We start from the raw sequence: 20,598 nt of genomic DNA on the forward strand, positions 1-20,598 counted from the left end.
AGCGGGCTGTGCCCACCTCCCATGGCCACTCTCTGCTGCCGGGCCCACTACCTCGTGTGCGCTCATCAATGATCTCCTTGACCTTAGGCTTCTCCGTCGTGCTCTTCCGCGGTTTTTTGGCTGGTGGGGGTGGGGCGTAGGCGGCGGCCTCGGGTTCCACCCACATGTCCGTGTAAACTTCTTTGTAGGGGTTCTTCTCCTCTGCCAGGCAGCAGGTAACCAGGTCAGGGTGAGAACGCGCATGCGCCTACTGCCCTATTCTGCCCACAGCAGGGTGCAGTGCGGCCCCCAGAGCAGCTGAGCCCTGAGCCCCCTAGGGGACCTTGGCGGCTCTTGCCCAAGCACAGCCTCCTGAGCCCCAGCCTGGATCCGGCAGGCCGACAGGGGTCTCGAAGGCTGGGGTGGGCATCCAAATTTACCTTCTGGTGGCTCCAGGCCCTTGGGGCCCGAGGGCTGGAATCCCCCAAGGGCCCACTCGATCATCTGCTTGTTCTGCACCTCCACAGCCTTGGCAGTATCACTCTCATCATTGTCGTGGCAGGCCGGGAAGAGCTTGCCCGCGCGGCTGCTGGCCACCTGGAGGGCAACGGGTCAGGGCAGTGTCAGGACAGCCGGGCGAGCAAGCTCAAGGCCTGGCTCTGAGAGCGCTGAGGATGGGCACACGTGGGGGTGGGAAGAGGCGATCTGAGGTGGGAGGGGAGGCGTGGCCACCCCAGGGCCTTGCTGTGGACTCGCTGCCCGCTGCCCAGGCCAAAGCTCGGCACCCTGGCTTCCAGGCCCTCCGCGGCCTCCGCTGTCCAGCTCCCTCACCTGCAGGACTTCGTAGATGGCCTTGCGGTACATGGGCTGCTTGTTGTAGGTGGCCTGGTGGAAGGCGCTGCAGAACGAACTCAGCGGCATCAGCTTCTCCACGCACACCTGCGGGTACAGGAGGCCTCGTTGGCCCTGCTCCCACCCACTCAGGCACCTGCCAGGGCCTCACGACCGCCTGGGGCTGGGAGTGTGCCGAGGACGAGTCCTCGAGGGGATGGGGACAAGAGACATGCCACTAACTACCCCATGCCAAGGGGGCGTTCTTCCCAGGAAGGGGAGGAGGCGGCCTGAGCCCGGTGGGCAGGTTCATAGTGCAGAGGCTCCATCGTGCTCTGACCACAGGCCCAGGCTACTCTGCTCACCACTCCCAGAGCCAGAGCCCACTTCGACCACCCCAACTCCAATCTGCCCCAGCCAAAACCGCAGGCCCCGCAACCGAGCCCCCTCCCTGTCTTCCCCCAGGGCAGTCCTCCAACTCACCACTGAGAACTTGCCGTCTCCGAACCACATGACCCAGCGGGTCCCCTCGGCTGCGCGGCTCCGGCCCGTCATCCACCAGGACACTATGCGGCCTGGCCACCAGGAGAAGCCCCGCAGTTTCCCCCACACCAGCTCCCCAATGCCAAAGCCCCGGCCGTCCTGGAGCCCCAAGGAGCAGAAGTCATTACGCGGTGGTCACGAGGCCCTGCCACCCGGATCCCCCCGGGGCAACCCCAGCCCTGGGCATCTGGGGGGGCAGGACAGCCGGGAGGAAGCTCCACCTGAATGGGGCGAGACAGAGCAAACTCGGGGCGACGAAGAGGCTGGGGGTCGGGTGGAGAGAGCGAGCGGCCAGCGGGAGATGGAGAGAGGAGAGCAGGACGGGAGGAGCTGGCAGTGGAAGGCCCCAGGAGAGAGCTGGACAAGGCTGTGGTGAGGAAGCAAGCCGCTCACCTCGTACTCCGGCTCGTCGTCGGCTGCTTTGGTGGCGTTCTTGTCCCCGGCATCAGCCCCCACGGGCTCGGGCGTAGTGGCCACAGTGGGGGAGGCGGGGTCTGTGGGCTGCTGCACGGCAGGAGGGCTGGCCTCCTCCACCTTCTGGGGCTCCCCGGATCCCTGGCTCTCTTCTACAGCATTCATCACGGCAATGACCTTGGCTTTCTTCTCAGCCTGGGGGGAAGAAGTAGGGGCCTTGAGCTCCCCAGGAACTAGCAAGGCCACCTAAGACTCAGGGGGCCTCTTCTCAACCTGTCTGTGGCCTGAAGACAGGGACAGAGGTAAAGGGCTGGAGAAACAAAGGCTTCCCACATCAGCCCAACCGGCTTGCTACGGAAAAGTGGAGCGGTGAACTCAAATTAATCAGCTCAATCCCAGCCTTCTTGGGTAGCCCTGCTCCCTGGTCTTGCCTCTCAACCTGCTCAGCGCATCAGGTGCACACCCTCACACAGGAGTCTGGTCGGATTGGAGTCTTAACCATGCACCGTGGTTCAGGCACACACTTCGGTTCCGTCCTCTCCTATCTCCTTCCCAGTCGAGAGCAGGATCCTCTGGTCTTTTTCTCTATAATTTCCCTGGGCAACGAACCCCTACTATTGCTGGTCTCCAGAGCACAATTCTGGTTTAGTGATCAAATCACTGCTCTGGAGTTACAGAGCAGGCTTCTCCCCTATCTGCAGGAACACCAGGACAACTCCCTGAGGGCCGCCTGCTCCCAGGCTCAGCCGCCAGCCACCAGGGGCCTAGGGCAGGGGGTCTTAAGGATTACGCCCACCCCACCGGTAGGGCTTGCGGTTCCCTTCCCCTTCTGGGTACAGCTCCCTGATCCATGAACATGCTGTGAACCTGCGCTCTCCCTGCCATCCCACCAACACACGGCCAATCCACACCCCCCGTCATTCTCCCCCGGGACGGCCTCCATCCTTTCACCGTATCACACTCGTCTTTCGGGCTACGATCCGCGCGCCCATTCCTTCTCAAAACCTGCTCCAGGATCCCTATAAAGGAGAATGAAATCCTTGATACTCGGCTCTGAGGACCATCCAACCTTATCTCACCCCGTTCAGACTCTAGGACGCACGGGCCTCGCACTTCACCGCTCTGCGTGCGTTTCCACCACATCGGACTCAAAGTAAAAAAAAAGTCCCATTTCCCCAGAGCCTCGAGCAGAGTGCAGACCCAGGCTCTGGTGAAGGCCGGCACAGACAGGAGCCGCAGTCTCAGGAAGAGCTCCAAGGGGGAGCTAGCACCACCGTGCACGTTCCCATCTTAGCCGCACAGCTCATCTCAGCGACTTGGGAGCAGAGCAGTCCTTTCTTTCTGGTTTGCTCCAACCCGAAGCGGTTTCTGGTCACCTTGTCTGGCCGGCTTACGGACTCTCCAGCTGGGGTCACCAGACCCCCAGATCCGACGGAGCCAGGTCCAGAGCTTAGTGTGCTGCCTCACAGGCGCCGTCCTGTTCAGCCTCCTGCCTGCTCCCAGTGAGTACCCAGGAGGTCAGTCCTAGTCCTCCTCACTCAACAGACTCTAAATGGGGTAATGCGCCCTCTGCCCCAGCCTCCAGACAGCTGGGAAAATGAGCTCGCGGATGGTGGAGGTGGAGGAGTGCAGAGTGATTGCTCACCCCTCCTGGGCGCCTCTCTCACCTGGCGGGGTCTCTGCCCGCCCTTTCCTTCTACCCTCAGCAGTCACGTCCTGCCCTCCCAGAAGGGGCACCCAGGAGGGCCGGGAGGATTCTCTCCTGGAGCCGCCATCAGGGACCTGCGCCTGCCTGCCCCTTCCGCCCTGCGCCATCTGCAAACTTCGGGCAGGAAGACGGGCCTGGATCAGGGTGCTGCCTTGGGTGTCCCCAAGGCCCCGCAGCCAGGACAAGGTGTGCGGGGGCAGGGAGCCCGGCGCCCAGGTCCAAGAGCAGCCCCTGACAGGCCCTCGGCACTCCCCCACAGCCCCTTTGTCGAGCTCCTCCGCCCCTCCACGCTGAGTTCCTGAAAATCCCCCTTCCCCCACAACCCCCTTCGGCCTGTCAGCTGCCGCCGCTGATAGGTGCTGCGCATCCAACCCACTCGGCACAGAGCACGCACCAGGCCCGCCTCGGAGGAAGGGGCCTCCATCAGGACCAGGAGGCAGGGTGGGGGAAGGAGGAAGGGGTGGGTAAGCAGCAGGAGGCCGAGAAGGGGAAGAAGGGGCCGAGCGGGCCGGTGGGGGAGGGGCTCATTAGAATAGTCAGCCGGGGCAGTTGGAGAAGGCACCCTCCTCTCACACTTTTAGCTGCACCCTGGCAAACAATAGGAGGAAGAAGGGTTAACTGCGGGCCCTGGCTTCGGGGCCCAATGCTCCTCACTCCCGAGGAGCCCGGAGACCGACCGGGCAGGATCCACCAGAGACACCAACCATCCCCCCCCACCGCCAGCCCAAGAAGACCACTTGGCCTGGAGTTTGTCCAGCCCAGGAAAGCCATGGGTAACTCCGCTGACGACCGCCTCCCGGTCCAGTTCCATCTCCCCAGGCAGCTGTCCGCCCCTGCCTCCCCCAGCCACTCCTCAGGCTTCCCATTCCAAAGGTCAGAGGTCTGTGCGCCACCGCCTCCCAGCCCACGCGGCCTGGGGCCATCCCAGAATCACAGGCCCGGGGCAGGCTGCGGCCCAGGGCCCCTGTCAGGGTCACAAGGCCCCCTCCCACTTCTCCCTGGCCGGGTGCCTGGTGACTCCCGAGAACTCACGGGAGAGGGCTCTCCCTCTCCAGAGGCCACGAGCTGACAGGGCCCTGAGGACAGCGTGGTCCCCCAGCAGGGAACACGCGTCAGCAGGATTCACCAGGCGCCCACCTGCCAGCAACTCAGCCCAACCTGCTCCACCAACTCCACCGGCCAGGCCGCCTGCTCCCGGTCCCGGCCGGTGGCTCCTCCTGTCCCCCCTGGGAGCGCCAGGTGCCACTGGCGCAGGGGCAGAGTGGGGCCTGGGGCTCCCGAGCAGGGAGTAGGTGGGACAGCTCTGGCTCAGCACCTCGACAACTCGCGGGCAGGACCGCAGCTGCTGCAGGCCGGCGGGCACACTTGCCTCTTTTCAAGCACCGAGGGCTGGGTGATCCTCCCACCGGCCGGCCCGGCCGCCTCCCCGCCCCCGGTCTCCCCAGGGCTCCGTCCAGGAACCTACCCATAAGGCCAGGTGCAGCCCCTCTGAGGTCCGGCTCAGGTGTGAGCCCCGGCCCTGAAGCTCTGTAAGTAGCTGCCCGTCTGGGGGGAGGGGAAGGGGGCGATGGGGCTGGGGGCGGAGGGGGCCAGAGGGAGGGGGAGGGGGCGCTGGGGGGGAGGGAGGGAACATTTTCTTTGTCTAGAACTCCAGGTCACGTGGGCCCCGCTGGAGGGCCTGGTTGGCTGTGCGCGGGCCGGGGGAGGGGGCCGGCCTCCGACGCTGGCGCTGGGCCAGCCCCTCTCCTCCGGGCCGAGGGGCGCGGGGCCGGGGGGCGAGGCCGGCCTCCGCCTGTTCCCAGGGCCCCCGCCCTGGCCGGGCTGTGGGGAGCGCCCCCTCCTGCGGGACCGGCCTGGGCCGCCCTGCCCCCCTCTCCCCCGCTCCGGAGGAGCTCGGCGCGGGGCGCCTTCTGGGGGCTGGGGGCCGGGGGCCAGGGGGCCAGGGGGCGGCGGGGCTCTCGCTGCGGGCCCTAAGCGAACCGGGGCCCGGGCGGCGGAAGAAAATCGGAGGCTTCCGATGGCCTGCGAGCGCCTGCAGAAAGTTGTTAAAAAGTGAGTTTCTCAGAAACACAACCAAAAAAAAAAAAAAAAAGGAACGCTTACAGATAGGAGACGCAGCGCTCCAGGAAGACAGCGCAGGCGAGGCCGCGGACAGAGGCCACCCCCCCACCCCCACCCCCGTGCCGAGACCGGGCGCGCCAGGACGGGCCCTGGGGGGGGGGGTCCCGGACCCACTACAGGTGCTAGAGGGTGGCGCTTTGAGAACCTCTTGCGGGCCAATTGCCCGGGGTCCTTAGGTCACTCCGGGTTTTCCCTGGACTTCTCCACTTTTGCAAGGGTGGGGGTGGGGGGAGGGCGCCGGCTCAAATGTCCAGCAGTTCCTTCACTCCCGCCTGGAACATCTGCCGTTACCAGGCCCGAGTCTGCGGGAGGAGCCTCCAGGTGCAGCCCCGCCATTGCAGCTCTCTCCCGCAGAGCACAGGCACCCATCCCAGGGCGGACCCGCAGTCCCCACCCACAGCCCTCATTAGGTGGGCAGGAGCATCAGATAAGGAAACAGGCTGCTGGCTCTGCCCTCCAGGAGTTGAGGGATTCCACTAGACTTGGACAGATATGAAAAGATCATTGAAAAACAAACACGTGTAAAGATAACTGTGCCACAAAACACCCAGCAGATAGCCTAGCAGAAAATGGGTGGTGCGGTGATAAAAGAGGTTAAAGAGGTCAGTGCAGAGACCGGGCCTGCGGGATAAATCAGACCTGGAGGAGGTGGGATGGGGCAGGAGCAAAACTCCCAACACTAACAAGCAAACCCGAGGGAGTCAGGGGCCGTCCTGGAGTGGGGTTTCTAAGGACACCAGAGGAAGGGATGTGTTACAGAGAAGCCTGTACAACAGGCGCACCTGTCAGAAGAGCAAGACCTGAGTTCCGATTCTACCACCAGGATCCTGGCACAAAACACTTAACCCCAAGAACTGCTTTGTCCTCTGCAACACAGAGTGATGACCTCAGCCTTGCAGGGCCCAGGAGACCGTGAGGTAACGCCCCAGGTGCCTAGCTCCCAGCTACAGTCAGCAGTGAACAGCAGCTGGAACAGGTACTGGCAGGATGAGGTCAGGAGATGCACCAGAGGGGCCTGGCCCTCCTGGGGCTCTGCATGGCAGAGCCAGCAAACCATGAGGAGGGCAGAGGAACCCCCTGGGGGTGCACACACCTGCCCCGCCCCAGCCCAACCTTCAACCCAAGGCTGGGTGCAAGTGTGCAGGACATCCCCAGCCCTGAGTGCTCCCTCAGGCCAGCTCCCAACCTTGAAGGAATGTAGTGTGACCTGCTCAGCCGCCTCTCTCACTGATGGCTCCTCAGCATCCAGGCCCTGTCATCCCACCACCCCAGCCCCAGACCCCTCCACCCCAGAAAAGGAAGTATCTCTTCCTATGATCAAGTGGGGGGCTCAGCACGCAGGCGGCTGCTGTCGGTGGTCTTGGGGCTTCAGGACAGCAATGACGCCAGCACGTGCATCGGGGAATGTCCCAAGTACCCGGACCTGCTTGCCTTCTCTGGGCCCACACAGAGCAGCCTCTCTCCGGCCACCATCACACTTCCTATTCTCATCCACGCAGGACTCCTATACGAGTGCTGGTTCCACTCCTAGCCCCTCCACTTCCGATCCGCTCCCTGCTAATGAGCCTGGAAGGCCGCGGAGCATGGCCCAAGTACCTGGCTGGGGGACCTGGATGAAACTCCTGGCTCCCGGCTTTGGCCTGGCCCAGCACCAGCCACTGTGGCCATTTGGGGAGAGAACCAGCAGATGAAGACTCGCTCTCTTTCTCTCTGCCTCTGCCTTTCAAATCAAAAAATCTTTTAGAAAAACACACAGGGAGAAACAGGGCAGCCTTCAAAGACCCTCAGGCCGATGGCCTTGGTCCTGAGAGGCTGCCCGGCTGGGTCTTCTGATTGAGATAAAGATAGCTCAAAATAGCACGTGTCAGGCCCGAGAAGCCCTGTTCTGGGAACTGTGATAAAAGTCTGCTGAAAGGAGGAGCTGGATGAAAAGAAAAGTCTCGGGGAGTCAGGGAGCCTAGCAGAGGCGCTGGAGAGGAAGTGGCCCACGCCCAGCAGGGAGGGCGGTGTGGAGGAGAGGCCGTGCTTCCTGTCTCCAGGCAGGCCGCCTGAGCCCCTGGAAATGCCCCTGAGGGACACCTGACTCTGCACCCCATTCCATATTCACCAGGCAAACTTCTGATTTTAATTACATCTTCCAGTGACTGACTCCAGCAAGTTGCCAGAAAACAGCAGGACCAGTGTCACGGCGTGGGAGACGAGGACACGTCCTGTTAGCAACGCGCCATCCTAGTGTGTCCACTGGACTTCCCAGTACCCCCCGAGCTGGAGGAGCCCCTCGGCCATGACACCGCGCCAGCAGTGACGCCCGAGCTGCAGGTGGTAATGGCCGCTCCTGCCTGACCGGTTCTGGCTCAGAGGTCAGTGTCCGTGCTGAGCTTTGTCAGAAAATCCAGCGCCGGAAGGCTAAGGGCAGACATGCTGCCGCCATCACACACCAGACTGCTGCCCCCTGGGCCCCTTTGCTCAAAAGCAGGACACGCCATGGCCGCTATCAGGGACGCCTACAAAGTGGCGCACAGCGAAGCTGGCTGTGAGGGTTCTGCCACGCACGCATCCCCAGCGACCCCGTGACGGGGGTCTGCATCCAGACTTGTCTGCTCTGAACACCTGCCACCCCCAGCTCTGGAACATGCATGACGTTCAAGGCCCCCACAAACCCATCACAAGGCCCACTCTCCACCCACTCGGTATTCCTCCCCCCGCGCTGCTTCTGCCAGCGGAAAGTCCTCCCTGTCCTTTTACACCATTTCACCTACGGCCTCCGCCAGCAAAGTCCCCCAGGCCTGCACTGCCCACTGGGGTGGCGAAACTGAAACAGAAACAAAATGCAGTTGCCGAGGGCCCCAGGCCACCTGCAGCTGGGGGCTGCTGTACTGGGCAGCCTGGGCGAGACACCCCCATCACTGCCCCCCACCCTGTGCCCCCCGACTGTCCCTCGTCTGCTCTGACCCCTTCCTGCTCGTCCTGGCCCGGGCTTGTTGTAATCCTCTCGTAGAAAAGTGACTGTGTCCCCATCTTTCTCCTCCCCGAGATGAAGCATCCCGGAGGACAGGGACTGGATCTGGTACGGCTTCACAGGGGAGCACCGCCCACTTCACACAGATTACACTGGTGTTCGTGGAACGGAACGCAACCAAGTCCTAGGAGCCTCACCCCCAGTCAGTGTCCCAACTCCAGGCTGGGGAACGGGCACCTGGCATAGCACAGATCCTAAGAGCTGCCAAGAGCTGGGTCTGGGCTCTCTGGAGAGGCCAGGAACCTTTCTTTTCCTGCTCTCCGCAATCCATATGGAGGTTGCAAGCAAATGACCAGGACCAGGCTGCTGGCAGCAAGGCTAAAAATAGCCACAGCATGGAGTTAGCAGGACTTGTTGCTAAGGAGACCAGTCGCAGAGAGAGCAACCAAGCAGGGAGAAGGTGTCAGACAGAGAGCACAGGCCACGCTGGGTGGGGGAGTCGCCCTGAGGGTGGCGGCCCCCAGCTCCCACCTCCAGGTGTGCAGCTCCTGACTAGTGCTCTGGGTGGGGCAGACGTCCCTGGCCCTCAGTAACTCATCTCCATGGAAACTGCCATGACTGGGGGGAGGTACCAGCCCCTGGAAAGGAGGCCTCTGCCTGGAGCTGGTTGTTATGGCAACACCCCTTCCTGTCATTCTCTCTCTCCAGGCTTCTCCTGAGGGGAAGGGGTGGGGCCTGGTCTTGGCTGAGCCCACAGGACCAGGAAACACCGGCTTCCTGGCGGGACTGACCTGTACGGGGCTCTCCAGAAGCTCCTGGGAGCCCAGACGGGCACCCACCCCTGGCACAGGGCTGGGCCCCCTTACAGACCATCCCGCCAGGAGAACCCCACACCCACTTGGGTTCTGTATGAGGATCGACTGGCCACAGAGGATTCTTTTTGAGACAGATTCTGGGATCTGTGGCACAGCAGCTTCAGCCACCCCGGGACGCCAGCATCCCATCAGCAGGCTGGCTTGAGTGCCTGCTCCTCTACTTCCAATCCAGCTTCCTGCTAATGCACCTGGGAGGTGCTCAGGTACTTGAGTTCCTCACGCACATGGGAGACCAGGATAGAGCTCCTGGCTCCTGGCTTTGGCCTGGCCTTGCACTGGCTGCTGTGTGCATTTGGCGAATGGACCAGTGGATGGGAGGTCTTTCTACATTTCAAATACATATGAATAAATAAATAAATTAAAATGCAGATTCTTAGGCCCGGCTTACATATGTAGATCGGCAAGCCCAGAGTGGGGCCCAGGAAGCCATGACAGCCTTCTTAGATATCTCTGACCTTAGCTATGGGCGGGAACCACCGTGTGCACCAACGAGGAAACAGCCCCGGTGAGCGCCTGGGCCCACCCAAGGCTCCAAGCCATTAAGGGAAGAGGAAGTGGTCTGGAGAGAGGGGGAGGTAGAAGGAGATGGGTGCTCAGTGCCTGCCCATGTTGGGGATGAGTTGTCTGGGCTGCCGCCCCGGGGCCCCTGCTCCCCTTTCAAGCCTGGTCCTGCTGCCGCTGTCTGATGCTGGACTGGACGCTCACCCGGAAGCCTCCACCAGCTGTCCCCTGTGGCAGAAAGGGGAAGGCAGGGAGCTGGGGCGTCAGCAGCCCAGGCAGATAATTTGGGCTGAAAGAGAAACCATCCACCTCCTGAAGCAAAGCAAGGGGTCGCCATGGCAACAGCAGAGCACTGGCCTGGTTGGGCTCCGTGCCACCAGCCCAGACCTGGGCCCTGCTGCAGAGCATCTCTGGGAGGCCAATGAGGGAGCAGCGCTCTGGTACCTGCCATGGGGCAGGTCGCCCGCCCCCCTTGCCAGCCCCCTCTCAGGGCCTGTTAGGAGCTGTGAGGCTACCTCAGACACTCCAACTCCAGGATCTGTGAATCCTGAGCACCTGCGATGGTGCCACTGTGGGACACCATGGGTTGGGAGGGGATGGTGATGCAAGAGAAGGGCCTCCGCGCTTCTGTTACTCACAGCCTAACTGTGTAGCAGTGGCTCGTGAACCACGGGCCTCATTCAGCACATCACGCAATCAGACAGTAAATCATGCAGTGGGGACGCCTGCTCCATGTGCCGAGAGAAACCGGGGGTGGCCAGCAGCAACGAAGCCAGGAAGACCAAGGGAGGCGACAGGAGGTGAGCTAGCAGCAGGCAGCACTCCAGGGTTTTCCAACAGGAAGGGCCAGGTTGGGGCAGCATCTGCAGGGGGATGCGCTTCCTGGCAGATGACAGGAGGCCACACACACACCTGCTATTGCAGGGGAGGGCACAGGCCTGCCTTTAGGAATACCCATCGAGGTACTCACGTGCCAGGTGGGCAAGCCACCTGCCTGATGGGCAGCCTTCCCTCTGTCCCCACCTCTTCCCCCAGGCAGCCCTCGCTGGCTTCCTCAGCTCCTCCACTTCCGCAAGGGAACAGGCTTGGAAGCCCCAGCCTGGCAGACCTGCCTTTGGACTTCTATGGCGTCACTGTGGCCTGCTGCCTCTCCCAGGGTCTGCTCCCCAAGGGGAGGGCTCCTCCACAAACCTAGCTCTCCATCCCCTAGCCCAGAACTGCAGGGTCTGCGACAGCACTGGGGACAGAGGTGCCACCACAGAGGGGCCTCGTGACCCCAGAGATCACTCACCAGGAAAGGCAGGGTGGACGGGGCCAGGGGTGGGGCTGGGCAGGCTGCTTTCACCAATAACCAGGACTTAAATGACCACTTGGGTTCTGTGGATCCCACAGGTTTCCCAACCTGCCCATGGGACCGCAAATACTACTGAGCCTCACAGATAAGATCTGTACCCTGGGGAGGCAGGAGGGGCCCTCTGGCAAGCCTGCTCTCCAGGAGGCATCCACGCTGTCACTTTGCTTGGCAAACAGGACCCCAGAGTTAATTCCATCCTGGGGTGGGGTACCAGGAGCCCGGCAACCTGGAAAACCTGCACTGCTTCCCCTTCCCCCACCCCCTCCAGGCTGCAGGGGTCCAAGGGAGGGGCCTACAGGACCACCATTCAGATTCAGGCACGCAGATCCTCTCAAGTTTCAGGGTCCAGGGACAAGCACTGCTATTGCTGAAAACAGCGGGAGCGCCGGCCATCTCCATCCCAAAGGGGAAATTCAAATTCCTGCACGGGGTCCTTTCCGGTCCTCTCCCCCACCCAGGCTCCCAATGTTCCCTGGGTCCCTCCTTCCTCAGCTCACCTTGGACACCAGAGAGGTGACCAGGGCTGGGCCCACCACTAACTCCCCGCTGCCGTGCCCAGGCAGCCGTGTCCCCGGGTGACCCCAGCGTGCAGCCAGACCCCTGAGCAGGTGACACAGTAAATACACCCGGTGCGTCCTTTGGGGATTCTCTTCTGTACCAGATTTTGTTTCCGTCTAACCTGAAACTCCGTGGGTGGTTTTCAAACTTCAGAAAGCCCCACACCCACCTGGGGCAGCAGGGGTGGGAGGGATCAGGTTTCCCAGAGCGGACCTTGGAGCCCAGAAATGCCTTTCCAGGCACTGCCCTGATGGGGTCACTGCACTGACAGCGTCTTTGCAATGTAGGAAACAAGTTCAACCCACTTTTCCCTTCTTTGCTTTCTGCGCCACAGAGCTGTCTTTCACATAGCACCTGGAGTCAGGGACCCAGGGGGCGGAGGTGCTTTCCCTGTTCCGTCCATCTGGGCTGAGAGTAGAAACATTTGCACTGCCACCCTTCCCTGGCCACAGGGGAGGGGTCCTCACCAGCGATGGCAGGTAGGGAAAGGGGAAAATCCACCCCACGCCCCTCGTGGTCAGCAGGGGGGAGAGATGGGGGAGGGTGGTCCACAGGGACCTGATGGAGGGCAGTGAGGAGGGGGCTCTGTCCTCTGACTGGACCTGGAAATCCTCCCAGATGCTGACCCAGTGTCCAGATGCCCCTTGCCCTTGCCCTCTCCTGTCCTGTGGGTGGCAGCTGCTCTGGGCTCTGAGCTTTTATGTCCCTGTCTCTTGCCTGCACAGCCCCTCTGGGATCCAGACCCACCTTCTGAGCTGCCCGCCAACCCTCTCTCCGTGGACTGCTCAAAAGCAGCTTGTCCGAATTCAAAAGCCTGCCCCGGGGCAATGAGGCACCGCTGCTGCTTGCAACACTGGCACCCACAGGAGTGCCTCCTGCCGCTCCACTTCCGATCCAGCTTCCTGTGCCTATGCCCTGGGCCCCTGCCACCCACGTGGCAGACTTGGATGGAGTTCCCGTTCCTGTCTTTGGCCTGGCCCAGCCCTGGCCATTGCAGCCACTTGGGGAATGAACCAGTGGACGGAAAGTCTCTCTTGCTGTCACTCTGCCTTTCAAATAAATTCATAAATCTTTTTTTCTTTAAAAAAAAAAAAAAGCTCACCCATCTCAGGAGAGTATCTTCATGACCTTGTGGTAGGTAGAGAATTCTTAAGAGTTACACATACATACAGTGCCCCCCCAAAAGTAAGTTTGGACTATATTAAAATTCAAAGCTTCTGCTCATAAAAATACACCCTGAAGAAAATGAAGTTAGGGGCCAGTGTTGGGGCTTAGTAGCTTGGGCCCCACCTGTTATGCCAGCATCCCATACAGGCGCCGGTTCAAGTCTTGGCTGCTCTACTTCTGATCCTGTTCCGTGCTGATGTGTCAGGGAAAGCAGTGGAAGATGGCCCAGGTAGACCCAGATGGAGTTCCAGGCTCCTGGCTTCAGCCTGGCTGTCGTGGCCATTTGGGGAGTGAACCAAGAGAAAGAAGAGCAAGCGTGCTCTCTCTCGCTCTTTCTAATCAATCAATCTTAAAAAAGAAAAAGGAAGAAAGTCTCACCTCTGGCCTCCTGCCCCAAACCTGCTCTTCCTCTAGGATTCCCCGTCTTGACTCCCAAGTGTCAAGAGGGCTTCTCCCTTCACTCCACAGGGGCGAGTTCCAGAACTCTTTCAAGTCTGCCTCTGTTGCCTGGGCCCTCCCCGGGCCCCTCACAGCAGTGCCAGGGTTGTCTTCCTAAAGTCCCGCACACAAGGAAGCTGCAGTCCCCCACCGCCACCAGGGCAGGAAGGCCTGTGCCACTCTGCACTCTGAAGCTTCCCTTGCCCACAGTCTTCCCCAACGCCTCGCCCGCCTCACCCCGTTCTCCCTGCCCTCAGAGGTGCCTTTCCCTGAAAACACCTTCCTCTCCCTTTATACGGATGGAAAATCCCAAAGGCTCCTGCTCCCCCACACACACCAGGGGCAGCTCTCTCACCCTCCCAGGGGCACACAGCAAGTGCCCTGGCCACGCCCCCCGCAGCTGGCCTCCCCTCGGCCAGCACAGCCTGGCGGCATCGTCTCTGAAGCCAACAGCACAGTAGCCATGATGTCGTCTTTCCTGTGGTCGCCCTCAGAGAAAGGGCCATGGGGACACGTCCCAGAGTTGACAGCCCCTTGGGGAGCGCCACTCCAGCATCCTGAGGGACTGCTTTGACCCTGGGCCTCAGGACCCCGCCCCGCCCTGCCCGTCCCCCACCAGCCTGCCAGCAGACTTCTGCCTGCCCTGGCCACGGCCACGCTTCTACAACAGCCCCCACCCACACAGTCACGGCCCACCTCTGCCAGGGAGGGAGAGGTCCCAGGACAGAGTCAGACTCGCCCTTAAATTCACTTCCGTTGTGTCCAGAAAATGTCGGAGCATGGTGGTGTCTTTTTTTTTTTTTTTTCATTTTTATGTATCCATTTTTATTTAGTTGAAAGGCAGAGAGAGAGAGAGAGAGAGAGAGAGAATCTTTCATCTGCTGTTTCACACCCAAATGTCCACATCCCCACAACAGCCAGAGCTGCGCCAGGCAAAAACCAGGAGCCAGGAGCTCCATCCTGGTTCTCCACGCAGCTGGCAGGGCCTCGGGTACTTGAGTTATCGCCTGCTGCATTTCCTCGGGAACCTGCCGGGCCGCAGACGTGGGACTCCATCCTGGGCTCTGGGATTCGGCATCTGGGAGTCCAAGTGCTGCCCCTGTGCTGGTGTCTTAAGACCAAGCACACATTTAAAGTGGCCGATTTAAATAATGAATGAATGGTCCCCTGCTGGCTGGGAACCATCAGTGAGGGGCAGATCTGGTGTTTGGTGGCCCAGCCAGAATCGCACAGAAACGCCAGGCGCGGCAGACAGTGGGCACGCTTCCCAACGTCAGCTTCTCAGTGATGGACTCAAGCCCCTTCCCCATGCCCAGGTGTGGATATGAAAATGAGCGCCCTGTCTACCTGTCCCATTTGGGCATAAGCAACAGAGAAGGAAGTGGGATGGCAGACGAACCTCCAGCACCAAGCAAGTGCACTGTACAGACGTCTGTCTGTTCTGTTGTTTCCGAGGCAGAGAGCGAGAGCGAAAGAGAGAGAGAGAATGAGCTCCTGTCTGCTGGTTTGCCCCTCATACTCCCCCAACAAGGGGGCCAGCACTGTGGCGCTGCCTGTGAGCAGAACCCCATGTGTCCGCTGGAGTCCCGGCTGCTCCACTTCCGATCCAGCTCTCTGCTGTGGCCTGGGAAAGCAGCAGAAGATGGCTCCAGTGCTTGGGCCCCTGTACCCACGTGGGAGACCCGGATGGAATTCCAGGCTCCTGGCTTCTGCCTGGCCAGCCCTGGCTGTTGCAGCCATTGGGGAGTGAATTGGGAGATAGAGGATCTCTCTTTCTCTCTGTAACTCTGCCTTTCAAATAAGTAAATAAAATATTTTTAAAAAGTTCCCACAACAGGCCTGACAGAAGGCAAGAGCTGGGGACTCAGCCCAGCTGCTTCTCGGGGTTTGCATCAGCAGGGAGCTGGAGACAGAGGCTGAGCCCAGGGACTCCAGCGTGGGACTCCCGAATCCTAACTGGCATCGTAACACCAGGCCAAATGGCTGATTTATTTACTTATTTGAGAGAGAGAGTTACAGAGAGGGAGACAGAGAGAGAGGCCCTCAATCCCTTGGTTCACCCCAAATGGCTACAATAGCTGAAGATGGGCCAACCCAAAGCCAGGAGCCAGGAGCTTCTTCTGGGTCTCCCACATGGGTGCAGGGGTCCAAGGACTTAGGCCATCTTCTGCTGCTTTCTCAGGCCATAGCAGAGAGCTGGATCAGAAGTGGAGCAGCTGGCACTCAAACTGGTACCCACAGGGGATGCTGGTGCCACAGGCAGAGGCTTAACCTACCATACTGCAGCACCAGCCCCACTTCCCTGAAATTCTTAAAAAGCAGTTCTGACAAGGATGTTTGGCGTATACGGCACGTGACATGAGAATTCACTCGGCTCTCTGGAATTTACAATGGCCCTGCAGGTAGTACAGCCGGCAAAGGGGCCACAGACATGACTCCTCTTCCCTCCCCTGCCCCCGTAGGAGATTTTAGAATCTCTGGGGTCATCCAGTCTCTGCCTGTCACATTATAAACCAGGACACTACAGTGCAGAGAAGAGAGAGAGCCCCTCATCAGGAGCAGAAGCTGAGACCAGACACCAGTCCTCCCAAATCTCATTCCGACATTCTCTTAATCCAATTTCATGGCAGCATGCGTTCGGCCACGAGAACACAACAGGACAAGGGCAAGGGCAAGGCTCAGGCCCAAGAGGTGAGGCAGGAAGGGCCGGCCAGGAGCACCTGCAGCCAGGAGCAAGGGTTGGCGGCTGGCCAGCCAGCCTCTCTTCTGAAACTGGGCTTCAATTCCACAGCCACTGAAGACTGGAAGCCCAGTCATCTGGGTGCAACACAGAAGCAGCCAAGGATGGGAGAGCAGCTGTGCCCAGTGCACCTGGCCGTTAGGTTGTCCCCGTGGCTCTTAGTTTCTGGAGGGTGAACGGGGAGAGAACTACTTATAGACAGCGCAGAAGCATCTTGGCAGTCGCGCCTGCTGGCAAGGAGCTGCTCGGTGGCCGAGCTTCCCCGGAGGCAGGCTCTGCTGGGGTTAGCTAGGGGCTCCTGTCCCCACCCCACCCCACCCCCCACCCCATCACAACGCTTGCTGAGAAGTGCGGGCTGTCCTGGGGCCATTCTCCATGACCCCAGCACACTGCAGTGTGCAAACAGCATATTTGCGCACAGGTCCCTGGGGAGCGACTTCATGACAATTTTCATAGCTGATGGCAAACGCCAGCCCTGGAAGTGTCCCTTGATTACAAGCTGTCGCAGGGGCACCTGTGTGGTGCAGCTGCCTCTTGGGAAAAAAGCACTGGCTGGGCCTGCTGCAGAAGCCGCTGTCTCCTCCCAGGGCGAGGGAACTGAGGCAACCCTGCGGGAGCTCAGGTGCCAGCGAGCAAGGAGTCTCCTGTTGCTGCTACCCTTGCTGATAACGTGGTCCCCTCTGCACAAGCCCAGGAGGTCGCGCCCTGTCTGCCTCCTTCCCAAGGCCCCAGCCCCAGGCTCCACAGCAGGAGGTGGTCAGGCAGACATTCCCAGGCCTGCTTCCCACAGTGGGCGGACACCGGGGCTCGTAAAGCCACAGGAGGCAACATTTGCTCCCAGAAGCAGCTGCACAAATGGCCAACAAACATACGGCGAGACGTTCAACACCACTGAAAGTCCTAAGGAGATGCCACCTTCCCGCCCTTTGACTGGCAAAATCCTCACCTTGGCCAAGGTGGGAGCCATCACACAGCCTGGGCACAGGAGCAGCCGCTGGCGCGGCCCTTTGCAGAGGAAGATTCGCCAGATTAAAAAACAATGCAGAATTCGGGGCCTTCACCGCAGGCTTTCTCCCTCTCAGTATCCATCTCAGAGCAACAGCCACACCAAGAGGCACGGCCCAGGATGCGCCCGCCACAGTGCTTGGACAGCAGTGTGGCCCACCAGCGGGAGACTGGCTGAGACCGTGGTAATCCATGTGGGGCAATAGGATAGTAATTACGCGGCTACAGTGCCCAGACTTATTGTAAGTGAAAAACCAACTGTAAAACGAAACTACAGTGTGGTTCCATTTATGTAACGGGGGAAAAAAACTGTGAAACAAAATTATATATTTATACACACACAGATAGACGGACAGAAAAAGTAGTGACATACCCATCACACTGTAGCATCAAGTACCTCTGGGGGAGAAATTAAAATCGTGTGTAGGGGGATGGATTTTTTTTTTTTTTTTTAAGATTTCTTTATTTGAAAGGCAGAGCGACAGAGCGGGAAAGACAGAATCTGCTGGTTTGTTCCCCAAATGGCTGCAACTGCAAGGGCCGGACCAAGCTGAAGGCAGAAGCCAGAACTCCATCCAGGTCTCCCATGGGTGCAGGGGCCCAGGAACTCGAGCCGTCACCTGCTGCCTCCCAGGATGCACACCTGCAGGAAGCTGGAACCAGAAGCAGAGCAGGGACTCCAACCCAGGCACTCGGAGACGGGATGCAGGTGTATCCCAAGCAGTATTGTAACTCCTGCACACTGAACACCAGCCCGCGTGCAAGGAGCGTTAAGTGCTACGTGCGGCCTCATTAATCCACAGGGCTCCGAGCTTAGGCCAGGTTAGCCACTCGGCACACCAGCCCTGGCGACAAAAGCGCCCAGTGTGCCTGCACTGAACAAGCTCAGGTTGGCCAAAAGCAGAAAACAAACTGGCTCTGTGGCTCTGTGCCCAGAGACCAGCGGACGGCCACGTCCGCCCACAGGGGAAGGCATCAGTGTGGTGGGCCGCGGCCCTGCGCCGGTCAGCTGGCCTTACTTAGGCAGTGTCTGAAGTCACCTCCAAAGGCTACAGTGCACGCGAAGGTTTTGCTACTTGGGGTGTGGGGACCCCAGGATACTGCAGGCCCAGATGACTCATTTTCATCACCATGTGACATTCCTCAAGCTTCCCGCTGCCGGGGAGGAGAGCAGGTACTGGCATGGCCCCTGCCTTGCAGTCCTGGGCAGTCTGGGCAGGGTGGGGAGGGTCAGGAGGAAGCCGCGACAGCAATGGGCCATCATGGCATCCCCAGACCACAGGCCGCGGTGCAGCCCGGGAGGTGCAGGCCCCCGGCAGACGGATGGCTGGCCCGAGGCCTCTGCACCTGCCTTGCCTGCCTCACTGTGGGCGCAGGGATGAGCACAGCTGGGGAGAAGCCCTTCCGGAAGCTGCAGCCCCCCGCAGAGCTGCCTGTCCTCATGATGACCACGAGGAAGAGGAGTGCAGGATCAGCCCCCTTCCCCCGGCAAGGTGAGCCACCCCACCCCCACACAGGCCCAGTGGGGTCGAATCCAGCATGACATAACCTACGGAAACCTGTCCACACCCGGCTGCTGCCGTTCCACAGGCATGCCTGTCAGCGCCATGGAAAAGCACCTCACAGCTCAGGGCCCGCGGCCTTGTCACGGTGCAAACCCAAGGCCCAGGCTCCTAGGTTTACCAACCTCCCAACTGCTCAGCCACCCAGTGGCCGGCTCCTACCTGCCCAACAGTGGGTCAGCCACGACAGAGAAGACACGATTAGCACGGAGGAAATCGCTGGTGAAACGTACCCCACAACATGAACAGTAATTCAAGGGGTTTAGAAAGGTCAGGGGTAGAGTGGGCTGGAGGAAGCCTAGAGAACTTTCTGGACGAGGCGGCAGCTCTTGGCCTCCACCCTGGAGAGTGGTGAGGGGAGAGCACAGCGGGAGCGAAGGCAGGGCAGACGGAAGGAGCTTGGTGAGGGTAAGGAGACCTCACTGGAGAGCTGCAGTGAGGCGGGCGGGGGGTGGTTTGTGGATCCACAGGACTGATGCCTGGAGAGACAGCCAGAGGGCTATCCGACAGGAGGGGGAGACAGCAGGGAGCCAGTGCAGGCTCCCCCGCCGGGCCTGGTCAGGATTAAAGTACCCTACATCCAGAGAGGATGAACGAACACGGGCAGGGCACAGGAGAAGCAAGCGACAGGAGTCACCAGCTTCCTGGGCTCAGAGGAATGTCCCGTCTGCCCCATCTACCGACTCTAAATTTCACTCATTTTGGGGTATTCGAAGTCTTACTAAATCTGGGGTGGGGTGGAAAACCCAGGGAGGCAGGGAAGTAGACAGCAGCCCCCCTGAGTAACGAGGCCTGATGGACAAGGCAGTCGAGAGAGCAGGGGGTGGCACAGGGGACGGTGTCTGCGAGGCAGGAAGGTCCCCAGGCAGCGGAAGGGGCAGGTGCAGCCCGGCTCAGGTGCACCTTCTCACAGCCATGCTTCCTGCTTCTCTCTGCCTGCAACTGCCCGCACAGAACTGCCACTCCTGAAAAGGCCATGCTGGCTTGTGCCTCAGGACCTTGGCACAGGCTGCACACCTCCTTCTGAAATGTCTTCCCTCTCCCCCTTCCCTGAATTCCAGCTCTTCCTTTAAAAGCCAAAGCCACCTCCTGGACCACCTTGCACCCTGTGCAAGGCCACGTTCCTTCTGCAGGCGCCGTGGGCCCCGAGCCTGTCACGGGAGGGAGGAACCCTCTCTGCTTCTGGGAGCCTCCACTGTCTCACCTGGCACTCTGACTGGGCCGCTCCGGTAGCTGGCTCTGTAAAGATGCCCCGGAGACAGCTAGAAAGGGCAGGCATCACATCCTGCAGTCCAGAAATGCTGGCTGGACCTCCAGGTGACGTTGCCTGGGCAGCAGCTGGAGCCGGAGGATGAAGCCTGGCTGCCCAGCAGGAGGGGAGGCGGGTGTACACAGGAGAGCAGGTGCGTGGACCCAGACGTGGAGAATGGGGGAGCTGTCGGGAAGGCCCAGGGAGGCAGAGCCGGAAGAGCTACGAGGAGCCCAAGACACAGCGCGACATCTGTACCTTCTTACCCCGCTGAGGGAGCAGTCACTGCTCTTCAGCCGGGGGCCTGGGCAACCTTGAGGCCACCTGTGTTTTCCCAACAGCCCCTTCCCTGCCCCCAGCACAGCATGGCAGGGCAGGGGACAGTGTGGAGCCTGGAGCCGGGCACCCGCAGGAGCAGGAAATCTCCACTCCCGTCCCATCCTGGCCGCTCCCCACTTGCCGAGAGAGCTTGCGGCCTGACACATCACTCTCGGGGTCCCCAGCGCCCAGCCTGGAGGCCAGGGGGCCGGCAGGGCTAGCGCCTGTGCTGGGCAGCATGGACTTCTTTATGGACATCTTCCACTGTGGCGTGGC

The 20,598-nt window shown here is 60.7% G+C and overlaps 1 protein-coding gene across 4 annotated transcripts in view; it reads right to left on the reverse strand.

Moving 5' to 3' along the window:
- The window catches only part of DNMT3A (DNA methyltransferase 3 alpha), a 94,736-nt gene that overhangs the window by 13,737 nt on the left and 60,401 nt on the right, over positions 1 to 20,598 (reverse strand). For 2 of the 4 annotated variants that reach the window (XM_062209076.1, XM_062209075.1), the window contains exons 7-11: positions 1,747 to 1,962; positions 1,294 to 1,452; positions 811 to 918; positions 420 to 576; positions 52 to 201 (exon numbers count right to left, since the gene is read on the reverse strand). In XM_062209076.1, coding sequence (XP_062065060.1) covers positions 52 to 201; positions 420 to 576; positions 811 to 918; positions 1,294 to 1,452; positions 1,747 to 1,962 — 790 coding nt within the window. Of the gene's footprint in view, positions 1 to 51; positions 202 to 419; positions 577 to 810; positions 919 to 1,293; positions 1,453 to 1,746; positions 1,963 to 2,718; positions 2,787 to 4,940; positions 5,008 to 20,598 lie in introns of those variants that run through there. The other 2 variants (XM_062209077.1, XM_062209078.1) reach the window with 2 other exon arrangements.

The sequence above is a fragment of the Lepus europaeus genome, chromosome 13 (genome assembly GCF_033115175.1).
Source record: "Lepus europaeus isolate LE1 chromosome 13, mLepTim1.pri, whole genome shotgun sequence".
In the NCBI taxonomy this organism is placed as follows: domain Eukaryota; kingdom Metazoa; phylum Chordata; class Mammalia; order Lagomorpha; family Leporidae; genus Lepus; species Lepus europaeus.